Genomic DNA, 17,454 nt, shown 5'->3' with positions numbered 1-17,454 from the left:
TCATCTTCTAGTGGTCGGCCTGCTTGTAGAAGTGATAGGCATCGGATGCCTTGTTTTTCTTCTGCTTCTTAGGTTTGGCAGCTTTCTTCTGGGGCTTCTTTGCCTTCCTCTTTTTCTTTCCCGATTTGCTAGCTTCAACAAGCATAGCCACAGGCTCATCCTTTTTGATCAAATCCTCGGCCCTCTGCAAGTTGCTGAGTTCCTGGACGCTGACATTCAGCTTGTTCATATTGTAGTTCATTATGAACGGATTAAAGGAAGGAGGTAGAGAATTAAGGATGGCATCCACTTGCGTGGCAAGATCTAGCCCGGATCCAAGAGCCTCGAGTTCGCTAATGTAGCTCATCATCCGAAGACAATGCTCATGAACTTTCTGCCCCTTGGACATCTGCGCGGTCATGAACAACTTCAAGACCTTCTGCCAAGTAAAATGATTCTGCTCTTGGTACATCGTCTTTAAACTATTCAATATGTCATTGGCTAGTTCGATCTGATCGAACTGCCTCTGTATTGGATTGTCCAGGGAGGCAATGACATAGCAGCGAGCTAGGGAGTTTTTATCCTCCCAATCTTGGAATTCTCTCCTTCGGGCATCAGAAGCCCTGTCACCCGGACGCTCCGGGGCAGGATTTTTAACTACCTTATCCAACTTCTCGGAAGTTAAGACCAGCATAAAATTTATGTACCAGTCGGCATAGTTTGGGCCCTTAAACTTGTTATAGTCAAGCAACTTAGCAAATTGTTTGTTTGCCATTTTCTGATAAAACAGCAAAACGTTGGTCCACAACCTTAGTTTTGATTATGTTACCTACATAGATATGGCTTTTAATCTATGTTCTATTTCCATTTGTCCATCTTTGAGATTTCCCTCCTATCTCAGTGATGGAGACGGCGAAGATGTCTCTGGAAATGTGGGAAATCACATAGGATGCGTAGAGCCAACTGTTTCAGCTGCATAACCCCACCACCTTTTTGTGACAGATCATATCCACTCATCGTATGAGTTTCCCTTTGGCCTTTGTCAGACAAGGTTTAGAGCCGTTTTCAGGTAAACCTTTCTATCCAGTGAGTGCTCACCCATCATATTCAGGTTACGCCAAGGTACCGTGAGAGAGTTCCCATTTTCTGGTGAAGCCCCTCCCACATCGGTCTATGACGCCCCTATCATCTTATGAAACACTCTGACAGACCCAACAACAAATGGATAGCCCAATTTTATGGTGTGTTTCCTCATTACTGAATGACTCATCATCGTGCTAATGACGGAAGGCCTCATCACATGAATCTCCCTATCACACACACCCATATTTGCTAGAGGGAACAAAATTTTATGCCCTAGTTAATTTAGGTCAAACCAAAGGGGATCCCACTGACTTTCATAAAGTCAGATTTATGGTGGCCCAATTTGGCTAGGGTTTCCGCACACGTCCCTTTTCAGGGTTGTGGGGGCCCACCATCAAAGGAAGGGGTCATCCAATGACTGTATGGGACACCATGGCAATGATGTGCATTCAGCCATGGTGTGCGCAAGAGCCACTAACGTCCATAATATTAACCATTAATATCATCTAGGTATATGGGATGAATCGCAATTAGCAGTTCGGCCCATATAGCTTTTATGTAAAACTGGGCTTTTGTAGTTTTAACCCCTTAAAACTAGGCTTTACAGGTTGGGCCGAATTGGTTCTTCCAATTAAAAATTGATTTCAGACTTGAAAGTGGGAAATAACAGGACTGAATACTGTCCCTTTCGAACCCTAGATTCGGTCCAAATAGTTTTGGTCCAATCTAGTCCAAAACGGTCCAAAAACAATTTTTAATTCAAAAAACAATTCAATGAAAGATCTGAAATTAAAATTCCAAATTTTTGAAAATCAAAAACTGATCTGGATTGTTCGTACAACCTGCAAAACAAAGGTTAGTAATCAGGGTTGCAGTTTCCCAAACTGCAAAAACGCAGATAGCGAACTCCTCATCTGCAAATCTCCAGCGCCGCCGCCTTCTCAATCAAGAAAAAAAAAATAAAAAATAGAAATCCTATTTCTATTAATTAATTACATTCTTGATTGAATCTTATACATTCAGTCTAAAAAAAAAATTATTTTACAGACCAGAATGAATAGAAACTACAAATAATAGGTGCGCAGACATTCTGCGCCAAATCTGATCTTCGAACTCCATGTATGAACAGTCCATTAAATCAAAAATAAAATAATAACAGTTCTAAATTAAATTTCAGATTTAACAAAAATTAATTTCAGATCAATCGCCCATACAAGAAACAATTTCTTGAAATAAAACTGCAATCTACGCAATACCCGGATAGAACAGCTTCTACCGAATTGCACAGCTTCAGATCTGATTTCTTGGTTCAAGATTCGAACCTATGGCTCTGATACCACTGAAAGGAGGGAGAAATCCATCGTATGGATGCCAAGAAAGCAGCGGAATAGGTGGGTGAATTTCAAAAATTTTTCTCCCTTCAATCAACTGGGAATCATATTCCCTTATTTTAGAATCAATTATTCAAGGACCTACTCGAACCAAACCTAACCATTTCTGAACCAAGATCAAGGGAAGGGTTATACCTGATACGGAGAATCAAAATCTCCCAACGTCGGTGTTCACGCCCAAAGAAAGATCCAAGATCTGCTCCCGTAGAAGATGACACAGCGATGGTGGGGCAGAACCAACAGTGTACGTCCTACGTACCGAACTCTTCGCAAGAATCCGTTGGAGGCTTAGAGCACCGAACCAAATTAGTCTTTCAGCAAAGACTAATCTCAAGAACCAGCTTCTTGATCATCCCTTTAGAGGAGTTTGAACCAAGCAGTAAGGTGGCGGCGGATGGAGGAGTTTCTAAGGCTGAAAGTGGCGTGGATGCAGATTTCAGCTTAGGAAGAAGAGATCCTATCTCAAACTTGTAGAAGTTGTTACTACAAAACCCTAGGTCAAATTCTTGCAATTCAAGATCAGGGTTTCCTCCTTTCATAGTGATTAAGAAACCTCATAATCCTATTAGGAGTTATCCCAATCCAAATTAGCATTTGGATAGGGGATAATCTTAATCCTATCTGCAGATTAGGTCAGCTCACTCCTGATCTTATTAGGAGGTTACCAGATTCAAATCACATTTGAATTTGGTCTCCAAGAGTGGACAGGGTTAGAACCCTAATCCTTTAGCTAACCCTAATCCCAGATACGACCCCTTAAGTGGGTGATCATATTAGCCAAGTCGAAATGGGCTTTAGGCCCAATAAGTAATTAGTACTCAATAAGTTTCCAAACTGCTGCCCAGTTGGGCTTCTTTGTATGGCATGGGACCCAAGAATTGATCTACACATTAGCCACATGGGTTCGGCCCAGCCTTTGTTACAAGGCCTAGCCGAATTCACTAGAAAGCCCAATGAACCCCTTGAGCCCATCACATGGACTCTATGGGCCCAACACTTACACTTAGTGGTCCCTGGGCCAAGCCATCTTATAAAAACTCAGGGACTATGGGCAGATGCAAGATTAGCCCATCAGGTATTACCCCCAATGGTCTTACATTTAACCTCTCAGCCCATAATGATCAAACATTGCCCGACAAGAGAGGACCTTTCCCTCGGCTGCAAGGAACAGTGTTGTACTCTCTGCTCACATGGATCCCGGGAATTAAAACCATTTGCAAACATTTTGAAACCATATATGTATATATATCATATATATAAAATTTGCATAACAAAATTCCAATGATTGAAATCAACTGCCGGCAGTTTGGTTTCCATCAGAGAGAGTGCATCCCCGATCATTACCTTTGTCCGACAAAATGGTTGATCCTGTCACTATGATCACCCACTCAGATGAATTCTCAAACTGTCCCAACATACCCAGGTTTTGACCCCCGCTAAGAATCTCACTGATTGGCCTATCAAAGACAGCCCAATCCGACACCTAGTGTAGTATCATAATCGAGTCTAGGGGTCAGGTGTAACTTTCCAGTTTTGCCCGTCAATCTCCAAGGTCCAGGGCAATACTGGAAATCTGGTCCGGTTCAAAGATTCAAGTAATCATACACTGCATGTGCCTTGGGTTTCACCCTAGCGGCTGAGACAAGCCACCCCAACACTTGGCAGCACACCAGTGTCAGCCTTGATAGGATAAATCTCTCCAGACTTATCCAACGGCTGTAAAGGTTCTAAACTAACACGAGTCTCATTAAGTGTTCAGTTTAAGGGTCTTATACAGAAATATACCACACAACATGAATCAAATATGTACTTTATTTATTTACACTAAATGTCAAAAGTACATCATAACTGATTGGAGCTAAGGGCATACAAAACTGTCTAACAAGGACATGGACGTACATCTTCGTCGCACGGTGTTCATACTTTCCTTCCACAACTATCGAATTTGGTCTTTTCTAGGGCTCGGGATGACCACTTACACCGCCCGGTATCTGGCCAAGCCCATCAACAGCAACTCTGAATGATTTGTCTTGCTTCTCTCAGCCACGTCTTAGTTCATCCACCGTTAACAGATCTATTCATTCCAAGACCCTGACCCCTTCAAACCTTGAGGATCACTTCACTGCTGAAATCTCCTCGTCGTCCTGGTATTCAGATTAGACAGCGTCGATCTTTTCCCCATCTCACAAATCAGTGGTTCTCAACCAGTTCCGGCAATAACAGAGCATGCCATCGCCAATCAATCCTAATGCTTTCTCCCCAAAAATCGTTGATCATTCACTCTTACAGTTATCTTCTGGTGTTCCATCCCCGGGCAGGATGTCTACCTTGAAGCATGGAACCTCTCTCCGATGAGCTCTCAACTCTTGCATTTGCTCAGTGTGAGAAGCAGCAGCAGCAGGGTATCTGTCGAGAACTTCTCTCCACTTGCAGAGAAATTATAACTGAAGTCAATTTTGTAATTTTGATCAGGAATCATGCATTGCTCAAAATAGATGATGGATAATCAAGTCTTTGTCTTCTAACGATAAATTATGTACTAAAATTATTATCGCAAAATAAAAATTTAAAATTGACACTCAACTTAAAAGAGCAGGTACTTATCGAGAATTTTCCCAAAAAAAAATACTACGAATTGCGACCTAACGTTTTGGGGATGAGGACAATGGTTCAGTTCTTTCAAAGGAAGGATCCATGTGTGTATCATCCTACTCATACCTTACCTAACAGGATACGCAGAGGGATAGTATAAGGTGACTGATGATGAAAAATGAACACCGACTGAAGTTGGCTAAAAAATTGCTAACAATTAGCCCCTTTTACTCCTAATTCCTAAAATCGTAGATAGTGCAAGCATTGACCGCCTCTAATCCAATTTACCATCCGTCCTCCAAGAAATTTGTCTGGCTACTTACATTGCAACAGCAACATGCCAACCTGTGCCATTCTCAGATTCTCTTCTTTCGAAATGTCTGTATCCCTACCGGAGGAAAAGCATCAATTACATAAACAGAAAAATATTTATCAACCGTGTTCTAAGAGCTTTTAAAATTCCTGAATTAATAATTTAATTGGCATTGACTAGAGCTGTAGTTTCTTTCTTTAATTAAAACTCCAAATCCTAAGAATATATCCCTTTACATGGCTAACCCAGTATTATATCATCATCGTCATCGTCATAGTTTCAAGTTTTCAAAGATCCGCTCTGGGCTCAACTTGAACCCCTGGCTTTTCTTACACCCAACTATTGAACAGACTAGTTGAGACCCCAAAATCCAAATTTGCTTAGAGGAGAGGAGTTGCAGTTGCAGGATTCAAATTTACTTGGCCAACACACAAATGAGACTAGAGGAAATTAGCGAAGCACCATAGTCCATAGAGATTTTATTCACATAGAATTATACTTAAGTACCTTCATTACTGCAACGGCCTCATGGAGACCACCACTTGACACCAAGAGAAAAGAAACATTTAAAGGTTTTTTTAAGTTTTTAACTTTTCCAAATTAAACAGAGACACAGATCAAAGTAGCAGGATCGACATGATACGAATTAAGGGAGCCTAGCCCGTTCAGAAACCACCACGAAGACGAAGGACAAGGTGGAGAGTGGATTCCTTCTGGATATTGTAATCGGCCAGAGTACGCCCATCCTCAAGCTGCTTTCCAGCGAAGATGAGACGCTGCTGGTCAGGAGGAATGCCCTCCTTGTCCTGGATTTTCGCCTTGACATTATCAATCGTGTCCGAGCTCTCCACCTCCAGAGTGATGGTCTTCCCTGTCAGGGTCTTCACGAAAATTTGCATCCCACCACGCAGACGCAGCACCAAGTGGAGGGTTGATTCCTTCTGAATGTTGTAGTCGGCCAAGGTTCGGCCATCCTCAAGCTGTTTCCCAGCGAAGATGAGCCTCTGCTGGTCCGGGGGAATACCCTCCTTGTCCTGGATCTTGGCCTTTACGTTGTCGATCGTGTCGGAACTCTCTACCTCCAGGGTGATAGTCTTGCCGGTAAGGGTCTTGACGAAAATCTGCATTCCTCCCCTGAGACGAAGCACAAGGTGGAGGGTGGATTCCTTCTGGATGTTGTAGTCGGCGAGGGTTCTTCCATCTTCGAGTTGCTTTCCGGCGAAGATCAACCTTTGCTGGTCTGGTGGGATACCCTCCTTGTCCTGGATCTTGGCCTTGACGTTATCGATGGTGTCCGAGCTCTCGACCTCAAGAGTGATGGTCTTGCCAGTCAAAGTCTTGACGAAAATCTGCATACCTCCCCTCAGACGGAGCACGAGGTGGAGGGTGGACTCCTTCTGGATGTTGTAATCGGCAAGGGTCCTGCCGTCCTCGAGTTGCTTGCCGGCGAAGATGAGACGCTGCTGGTCAGGGGGGATGCCCTCCTTGTCCTGGATCTTGGCCTTGACGTTGTCAATGGTGTCGGAGCTTTCGACCTCGAGGGTGATGGTCTTACCGGTCAAGGTCTTGACGAAGATCTGCATCCCACCCCTAAGACGGAGAACGAGGTGGAGGGTGGACTCCTTCTGGACGTTGTAGTCGGCAAGGGTCCTGCCGTCCTCGAGTTGCTTGCCGGCGAAGATGAGACGCTGCTGGTCAGGGGGGATGCCCTCCTTGTCCTGGATCTTCGCCTTGACGTTATCAATGGTGTCGGAGCTTTCGACCTCGAGGGTGATGGTCTTACCGGTGAGGGTCTTGACGAAGATCTGCATCTGCACGATTTAAATTAAAAAAAAAAAAAAGAAGAAGAAGAAAAAATCTATGAGATTAATTTGCAGGAGTAGTATACCCGCGTCGGGGGCTCTCTCAGACAAAAATGAAAAAAGAAGGAAAAACACAGAAGAAAAAGAAAAAGAAAAGAAAGCGGTGGTGGGAGATGTACCTTGAAAATTGGAGAGACTGGATGAGAAGATGAGAAATCTGGATGAGACTTGAGAGAAGAATGCAAAAGGAGAGGCACCGAGAATCCCTATTTAAAAGTGGCGATGGGCGAAAAAATATAGAACCCGTGAATCAAGTCAAGAAACTGCCCCTATAAGAAATCCAATAACACGATGACACGTAGAAGAGATGTTCTGGCACGCATCCGTCTACACGCCAACACGGAACGTCTTATATTTTGTTGTGTGTTCCTTCTCACCTCCGAACTTCTGCCATTAATAATTAATAATAATTTAAAAGTAGGTTTAGGTTTAGGTAAGCATTATGTTAATAAATGAAACATAAACGCCGTTAAAGGGGGAAAGGTCCACTTTACTTATAATAGAAGAAAATCATAACGGAATTAGTGGACAAAAATAGGAACTCCGTTACCTTCTTAAATTATTAAATCCAGTGGACCCCATTTTAGCAAGTTGCAGTTGCAGATTGCAACAGTGACGTTAATAAAAGGGAAATAGACCGACTTTGCCGGTGAAGCCGTAGACTTGTAGTTGGTTGGTAGATGCACAATCCTCTTCGGCTCTTCCTAAACCTACTAAATCCATTTCCTAAATGTATATCTATATATATATATATATTAAAATCGGTCCTGCCAGGTCAGTATAGCTTTTCTTACCGAAAACTCCCTTCTTAATTTTTTATTTTTTTTTAATTTTACATAATTACCCATTAAACCAATAAAGAAATTACATATATCTAATTATTTCTAACAACCATAAAGCTTTTCTAATGTTTAGCTAAGTGGCACCACTTCCCCCCACTTCTTCCTAACTTATCTCTAATTCCAATTAATCTCTTAAATTATCTCTAACTCCTATTTAACTCTTAAAATATCTCTAATTTAGTAGAGAGATTCTCTCCTAAACTATTTCTAATTCCTATTTATCCTCTCTCCCACTTTTTATTTATATCTATCTAAATATAATTTCAATTAAAAATCAATTCAGAACTATTTAAATGTTATAACAAAACTATATACTAAATTTAAAATATTTATTCAAAACACAAAATTAATAGATTTAATCATATTCATATTATTAATAATTCAATCTTTTTACAAAATTCATCATGAAATTATGTAGTAACAATAAAAATTATAATTTGATGAATTATTCAATTTAAATGTTATTCAAATAATAAGAATTTAACATTAAAAATAAAACAGTATTTAAATATTTCAATAACTAAAACTTAAAATAAAAAAGATTAAAATAGCTAAATAATATAACAAAATATTTACTATTATGTAATAACATTAAAATAAATAAAATTCAAATAATTTAAATTTTTAAATATTTTACATATTATTTAAATATTTAAATAACAAAATATTTTACATGACAAAATTTTGAATAGTTAAAATAACGAAATTATGTAATAAATTAAAAAAATTTCTTAAAGTAGAAAATTAATTATAATAGAATTCATAATATTCATATTAATAATAATTTAATATTTTATAAAATTAATAACGAATTATGTAATAATAGTATAATTATAATTTTACGGATTATTAAATTCAATAAATAATTAATATTTTAAGAAATTAAATAACAATATTATTTAAATAAGTAAATAATATTGTAAATAACTAATTTCACTTATATCAATTAATAATTATAGAAAATAACTATCAATAAAATTATATTTATTAGTAATAATTTTACAATAATAGTGTATATTTATTATATATTTATATTTACTATAATTAATATTTATTTTATTTTCAGTATTTATTTATTTATTTTTAATAAATATGCTTTCAATAATTATTTTTAAATGTATTTTTATTTTGTTATTTAAAGCAATAGGAAAGTATCGGGTTGCCCTACACCCTAATGAATTCCTAAAATGCATCCCCCCAATCTATATCCACTCTCCCTCATTTAAAATATCCATATTAATTAATAAATAGTTTAATACGATTAATATTTAATCCCACCCATATTCAATGAGCATTAAATAGTGTTATTAACAAAAGTTAATAAATACGGTTAGTAAATTACCAAAAGTTAATAAATATTGTTATTAATTAACCCATTAACAACATTTTACAGAAATTGAAAACTCTTTAACTAATTTCTATAAAATTGAGAATTATATTAACAATTATCAAAAAGTATAAAATTTTAGTTATTGTTATTATTATAATTAATAATCAAATACAAGTAGGGAACAAAATATTATAATGTTAGAAAATGAAACTATTAATTAATTTATATTGAAAAATAAAAGATAAATTAGTGTAATTTTGTTTGTAAACTACCAAATAAAAATATATATTTAATAACAATTTAAAAAAAAATCTAAATCACCATAGTTTACACAAATGTAATAAAATTTTCAAAATTTTTCATAAAGCTACATTTTCATAAAATAACATTTTTGAAATTAAAAGATATAAAGTATGTGAAAGTTTATTTAAAATGCACTAAATAATTATTAAAAATTATTAGAATATTTTGGAAATTTTAGGAAAATTTATTACATTTGATAGATTTTGGATCATTAAAAAATTATGTAATTTTCATTGAAAATTATTAAAGATAAATGACTATGGGAAATGAAAAACTATAATTTGAACAAATAATTACACAAATTATTAAGATAAAATAGTATAATATTGGAAAAGGAAATTATTGGTTAGTTTATATTAGAAATTATAAGATAAATTAGTATAATTCTGTAATTAAACCATTTTAAAAAGAAAATAAATTATTTAATAAAAATTTAAATAAATTTTCAAAATTACACAAGCACAATAAATTTTCCAAAACTTTTATAAAATTACATTTTTGAATACTAAAGACAATTTAGTATACTTTTAGAAATTTACCATGTGGTTGATACTCAATATATCCTTTTGATCATTTCTATCATCAAATTGAATATTGGGCTGACGGGGACAGTGTTTTCAAAACTGGATCAAAACAAATGGTTAGACCAAAAAATTGAGAACCGGACACTGTTTCTCCTCAAAACCTCTTTTTGTCCAAAAACCATTTATTTGGTTAGCAAACCGCTAACCTGGGCAGTCGAACCGTCAACCCGGACAATTGTTTTTGGCCTTTTTTGTTTTTATATTTATTTATTTTTTTTGTAAGAGTGGGTCATCTGTTTGACAAATAGTCTGTTTTGACCCCATAATGGTTCCCTATCCGGTCCAATTTTAAAAACCTTGGACAGGGAGTGGGTGCCTTGCCTTGAGATTGGCTTGGTGTGTGGCATGGCCTGGCCCATGGACCAACCCGACCCACGGCATGGCACGGGCCCGTGTGGGCTCGAGTCGTGGGCCGTGCCGAATTGACCCCCCAAATTATCCTAGAGGAGGAAGGCATGGCCCGGGATGCCTCGTGGGCCAACACATTACAGCTTGCACTTTGTGCGGGCCAAATGTGGGTCGTGTCGTGCTGACCCAGCACGACCCAATTTACACCTCTATTTGAACCCACCTAATACTGGGGATGGGGCAATGAAATTCGAGGATTCTTCATCCTTGATGAGGAGTGGGGTGCCTTGCCCTTGAACTCACTCGACACTGAGGAGTGGTTACCTTGCCTTGAACCCGCGTGACATTGGGGACGGGGCGGGGATGGGGTGCCTTGCCCTAAATCCACTCCGTTGTCATTCCTTTATAATTATTAATTATTAGTGGAATTAATAAAAATGTTAGGTTTTATAATTATTTTTATTTATTTTAAAAATAATCAAAATTTCATTTAAAAATAATAAAAAGGATAAAAATTATTAAAATTACTACAAATTATTAATAAAACTAAATTTATTAAAAAATATTTATTCATATTCAATTAATAATTATTATTTTCTATAAATCAACATTAAATAAAAAATAAAATTATTAAATCTTTCAAATTTTTTCCATGCATCGCACGGTCCGAGCTAGTTATTTAATAAATGTATATAACAGTACTCTGTTTGTTTGCTTTTGCAAATTGCAAATTGCAAATTCCAACGTCTCCGTCTCGGCTTTCTTTTCAATGCAATTGTCCTCTTTTTCCTTTCCGTAGGTGTATGCATATGTGGTCAAGGATTCACCACTATGACTCTGCTAGGACTAGGAGGCGGCCCACCGACTGGTGGACAATTATAACGAGCCCACCATTAAATGGAGCCGATCCCATTATGACAGATTCTGATCTGAAAATGAATGAATTTGGACCATGTTTCCATCTCCATCTGATTTTAATTTTTAAATTTAAATCTTAATCTTCTTCTTTGTGAAGAGAAGAGAATCATTAAATGAAAACTGGAAAAGCAGTTAGCCGGTCCCCTTCTTCCAATAGTCCAATGGGGTTACATAATTTATCTATCTTTTGTTCTCCACCGTTCGAGTGGGAGTGGCGGTCTGAGCAGCTGCTTTTGGCTTTTCAATCCTATCCATCTCTCTTTTTTTTTTTCTCTCTCAATTTTATTTTACTATTTTTTTTTCTTTCATAAACTCATGTCATCCATTTCCACCCATTTTAAAACATGGGAATGGGTATGGGAGGGACCCATGAAGACTAAAGAGATCTACACTCCTACGTTTCTCTCAACTAACTTCATTTTTCATTTCATGATAAAGCAGAATAAAGAAAAAAAATTAAGGCCACATAAACCAGTGAATAGTGATCCTCCAAATCAATGCTCAATTCTAATGAACTTTGATTGTTTCAAAATATGACTTAGACTTATGGGTTGTAAAAGAAATTCATTCAAACTCTATTTTTTTCTTTTTTTAAAGGGTAAATTACAGACCCTCTATACTATAGGGTTTCTGACAAAGACCCTTTTGTACTTTGTTCTGCGACAAAGACTCCCTTGTACTTTGATCATGAGAGAAAGACCCCCTTTGATCGTTAAGTTAGATAACAGAATGTATTAAGTTACCAAAATACTTTGCTAAATTTTTTCTATTTTCTTTTTTTGCCCTTTTTCTCTTAAAACCTATTTAACCTATTGTTTTCCCTTTCTTCTCTTCTTTTCCCCTCCCTCACCATCCTCTCTCACTCTTTCTCTATCCCAACTCTCTTAAATTCTGTATTCTCTTTTCCGTGGGGCACAAGTGATGATTTCATCAGCTCTAAGTATCATCTCTGTAGATTCAGTTGTAGAAACTAGCACGGTTTGTTTGACTTTGAATGACTCTGAGATTCCAAGTTTCTCCATGCCTCCTACTGCCCCTAAGAGGATGTCGATTCCAGCAGTACACCCTTCCTTGTGATGCTCTGCACGAAGCTGAGAAATCAATTCTGCACTGTCCAAACCTGCATTATCTGCAATAGTTGTAGGGATGGCCTGTAAGGCCCGTGAGAATGCCTCAATTGCATGAGACTTCTTTCCTAGAGTCCTACGGGCCAATTCATCAACTTCCTTTGCCATCATTGTGCCACCCTCCTCCAAGTAAAACTCTGTTGTCAACAACAGTTTGAGAGAGTACACACAGGGCATCATGTAGAGACCTTTCAGCCTCATCAAGCACATGAAAACTAGCACCTCTTAATACTATGCTGCAAGCTTGACCCATTTCAACCCCAGGGAAGTGAATTAATTTGTCTTCACCAATCATGATTTCTTCAATGAGCTTACAGTGCCCAAGCTTAATCGACTCTGGATTATCAAAGGTTGATGCAATCTCACCACCAGTTACCAGAGCAAGATGCTCAATTCCATCAAAATCAGCATGCTTAATCGCCAAAATTCCCGCATATGCAAATAGTTCCTCAGGGAAATTGTAAATCAATCGTCTATTCACAAAGCAATTGATCCCATGCGCTATAATCTTCTGCACCTTCTCTTTCATTTTCTCTTTTTCTGCCCCTTCAATCTGTGCAACTATGACATAGAATCAACACGAACACATGCCCATAGATCTTTACTTTGTCAGTGTCCATTGTAGTGTTTGCTACCAAAATCTTAGTAATTTCTATGCGCTTCGGTTGGAGGCATTATTTATGACTACATTTTTAACAGGTTAGAAATGGAAAGTTATTGGGCAGCTCCAATTTATGGCAGGAAGGGGGAGTGTACGTGTTGAATGGGGTTGGGGGTAAATAGGGGTCAGGGGGAGGGTCAAAAAATTGACGAATTCATGCTGAGTGGTGAGGAAGGAACCCTAGAGGCCCTAAAATGCACCACATGCGACTGCCACAGGAATTTCCACCGGAAAGAGATGAAGGGGGAGCCTCAATCGGGGGTGAATTGCTATTACTACCATAACAAGAACCACGACGGCAGCAGAAGTAGGATCTCACCTACCCAACCCCAACTACCTCCTCCACCTCTTCAACAACACCAAAAATTCCAACTGGGGTTACCTACTAGTTCATCACCGAGATCAATTCCTCCCATGATGATGGCCTTCGGAGGCGGTGGTGGAATTGGTGGCAGAGCAACTAAGTAGTCAAGCGAGGACCTCAATGCGTACCAATCCAATGCACCTGAGGGAGCAACACAACTTCCACAACCATTGTCTCTATCAAAGAAGAAAGACAGCATGTTGGAGGGGAACGAAAAACATTTACTCTCTCTCTCTCTCCATCTGCAAGGAATAGAAAACAGAGGAAATCGGGAAGAAAGGAGAGGAGAGAAAGGGGAAGGGGAAGAAGAGAGATCGGGAGAGAGAGAGAGAGGGGACTTCGGAAGTCTACCGCCGCTACAACAACTACCATTGCTACTATTCGTATATCCTGAGGTCAGAGAAGATGAATAATACTTTTTCTTTGAATAAGTATTACAAAAGTAGTATGGGGATTAAAAAATATTGCAACGATGGATTTTAACGAAAAGCTAATGGAAGGGGGTTTTTGTCTCACGATCAAAGTATAAGGGGGTCTTTATAATTTACCCTTTTTCAAATTATATTGACTTATATCAAAATTCATACCATCACAAAAACCTGTTTGGTATAGAGTCCAATCGCCCTGCAACTCAGTATTGTGGTGGAGGAGTTGCAGCTGCTCCAACTGAAATGCCAGTGGTTTGGCGAATTTTGTGCTTCAAGTTCTAAATCATTATCGTTGGCTAATTCCAACCAATTAAGCGACAGCCTTTGCTGACCCACTCCCAGTATAGAAGTCTTCTATGGTTTCTTTCACTTCCAAAACAGTTGTGGACGATAACTCTCCATTCATTTTGTACTCCCTGTCCTCAACACTTATGAAGATCCTCATCTTCTTATCCTCGTTAATAATAAAGTAAGAGTTAATGTAATTAAATGAATTTGTAGCTAGCAGTAGCAGTAGTAGTAGCAGCGGGGAGAGAGCTAGTTAGACTCATGCATTAGTATTAGTATTCTCACCTACCGTCCTCCTTCGCTACTTTCCGGGTTGGCCATTGATGACGATCACGTACGGAAAATAATGTTGCAACAAGTAAGAAAAGAAATTACCAAGAAACAAAATTATTAGTAAAGATAAGGACAAACCTGTTGTAACATGATGGAGGGAGATTTGGCCCGATCCTTTAGTCATGCGACATGTGGAAGCAATTGAGAGTGACCTGGCAGAAGTGCTAGTTCGGTACGGCAGCGGGCTCATAATCCGAGCTTCGAGAAAAGGAGTCCCGAGTTCTCCCGAAAATGGAACCCACGACCTGAGCTCCCCAAGGAAGAACCCGAGCTCTCCGTTGGAGGTCCTGAGCCTTACAAGGAGCGCAAAGGGCAAAAACCCGAGCTGACCCACCCCGGGGCAGTTCGGGCCACACTTCTATCCGAACTCAAGACTTCACCTCGCACACCACTTCGGCTCCAAGTTGCCTGACTGAACAACCGTACCTGACGCCCAGGAAGCTCGTACACGGAGGCGGGGTGCCTGACTGATTAGGGGTCCGACACATGACATCCGCCCTCCAACGGCCACCTGCCACCGCCATCTCAGACGTGGCAGAGACGGCCCTGACAATGAAGACAGTGGCGGTTATGACACCCGAACTGGCAACTGGCAGAGGTTATGACACCCGAACTGGCATCTGGCAAAGGTTATGACACCCGAACTGGCGTCTGGCAGAGATGATGACACCCGATCTGGTGGAGGTGATGATGCCCGATCTAGCAGAGGTATGGGAGTGAGTGTACCAGGGTGATTATAAAAGGCCCCTTTCCCCAAAGAAGGAGGTACGTGATTCTTGTGCTTTCTGGTCTTGAAATCCCTCATTCCCCTTGCCTTCTCAAGAACACTAACTTGAGCTTCGAAGTGTTCTAACCGGGTTCCTCCCCGGAAGTCTCCAATTTTTTCCTTGTTTCAGGCACCTCCAATTAGTCAGAGGCAAGGTAACCGGCAGCGAGGACCGACCGGATTGCACATCATCATTTGGCGTCGTCAGCAGCAAGTACTACACCACATTTCTTAGTGTCACTACCAGCAGCAGTTCCCCCAACTGCCTCTGAACCAACTGCAGCTCTCACCTCGGCACCCTGCTGCCAAGCCGGTCAAGCCCTCCCCTCAAGGCGGGCGCCTTCACCGAGGGGAAGCTTCCCAACTTCAACACCCCTCTAGCCAGGCCTCATCCCCGGGCAGGAGTGAAAGACTGATTACCCCCGCCTCGCAGCTCGCCAGTGGATCAGGAACTTCCTTGCCGATCAAGTTAGCACCTCGGCACTCCAAGTTTGAGCTCTCGCTCGCAGAGAACCAATTCGGCGTCCTGGCCCATTGAGCTCGGCAACACCGAGGCAAGCAACGCCAATACCAGGCCTTCTAAGCAGCAGCGAAGACGCCAGCGAAGTTGCCGAACTACCACCCGCATCCTGCCCGAGCTCCGAGGTAAAGAAGAAACAAGCTCGGATGAGATGGAAGTTGCCCCTATTCTTTCAATCCCTTTCCCCCTGTCATCAGAACTCCTTGCAGTCCCCATGCCCAAAGATTTCAAACTCCCTCCTTTAGACAAGTATGATGGGTGCTTTGACCCCAATGACCATGTCAATGCTTTCCAGTCCCAAATGCACCTGGCAAGGGCCAGTGAATCCTGCATGTGTGTGGCGTTCACTACAACCTTCAGGGGAGTGGCCCGCACCTGGTACAGGAACTAGCCCCCGGGTCGATAAGAAGCTGGACCTAGTTCGTGCAGGTCTTCACTGCACACTTTGTTACCAGCAAGCGGTGTCCCCGAACCGAGGAGAGCCTCCTCGGAATAGTCCAGAGGGAAGGAGAGTCCAGAGGGAAGGAGAGTCCATCCGGGGCTATATCAAACGGTTCAATGACGCGTGCTTGCAGATACCGCGCCTAGACCCCGCGGTGCAGCTCGCAGCAGCCAAGAGGGGAGTGGCGCACAAGGAGTTCAAGTGGCACACGGTAGTTAACCAGCCCACGACCGTGGCTGAATTCCTCAAGCTCGCGGACAAATTCATAAGAATAGAGGAGGAGATCAACCAAAGGACTGAAAGCGGGATCGAAAAAAGGAAGAGGGAAGGCGAGCCCTTCAACCCAGATGACAGGAAAAGGAAAGACCCACCTCAGGGGACGAAGCCAAGCCAGCCATTCTGAGCTCCCTTAGCAGGTCGGACAGACTACACGCCCTTAAACGCGAAGCAGGCTAAGATCTTAATGACGATCAAAGACGCCTCGTACGTGAAATGGCCACCTTGTCTGAAGGGAAACCCGAACGAGAGGAATAAAAACTTGTACTGCAATTTCCATAGAGACCACGGTCATAGCATCGAACATTGTAATAATCTCCGCGACGAGATAGAAAAACTTATCCGTCGCGGGTACCTAAGGAATTTTGTACAACATAATAATAATAATAATAGTAATAAGACAGGTCAGCAGGGAGAGCACAACAGAGATGTTCCCGAGTCCAGTAGCCGGCCAGCTGAACCCCAGAAGCAGCCCCCAAAGGAAAGACCAGTTCGGGGAACAATCCACGTAATCGTTGGAGGATCGATCGTAGCAGGATGCACCTCGGTAGCAGCTCGAGCATCAACCCGAGAGGCCGCTAGAGAAGAACAAAATCCCCCAAAGCGGCCTAGGACAGAAGACCCCATATTCTTCACCGAAGACGATGCGCGCGGGGTCCACTACCCCCACGACGATGCACTTGTCATAAAGGTAAAGATCAACG

General features: G+C 40.6%; 1 protein-coding gene and 1 pseudogene across 1 annotated transcript; both read right to left on the bottom strand.

Moving 5' to 3' along the window:
- Positions 1–5,808: 5,808 nt before the first annotated feature.
- Positions 5,809–7,545, bottom strand: LOC104585668 (polyubiquitin-like). Its single transcript, XM_010242619.3, has 2 exons — positions 7,340–7,545; positions 5,809–7,169 (listed from the first exon to the last, which is right to left on the bottom strand). Exon 2 carries the CDS (start codon positions 7,167–7,169, stop codon positions 6,024–6,026), a length of 1,146 nt encoding a protein of 381 aa, XP_010240921.1. The 5' UTR covers positions 7,340–7,545; the 3' UTR covers positions 5,809–6,023.
- Positions 7,546–12,157: 4,612 nt separating this feature from the next.
- On the bottom strand, positions 12,158–13,334 carry LOC104585669 (T-complex protein 1 subunit beta pseudogene; annotated as a pseudogene).
- Between the last annotated feature and the right edge of the window lie 4,120 nt (positions 13,335–17,454).

This window comes from Nelumbo nucifera, chromosome 1, assembly GCF_055504915.1.
Source record: "Nelumbo nucifera cultivar China Antique chromosome 1, China Antique-T2T, whole genome shotgun sequence".
Classification (NCBI taxonomy): Eukaryota; Viridiplantae; Streptophyta; class Magnoliopsida; order Proteales; family Nelumbonaceae; genus Nelumbo; species Nelumbo nucifera.
This window is presented reverse-complemented; position numbering and strand designations above follow the sequence as displayed.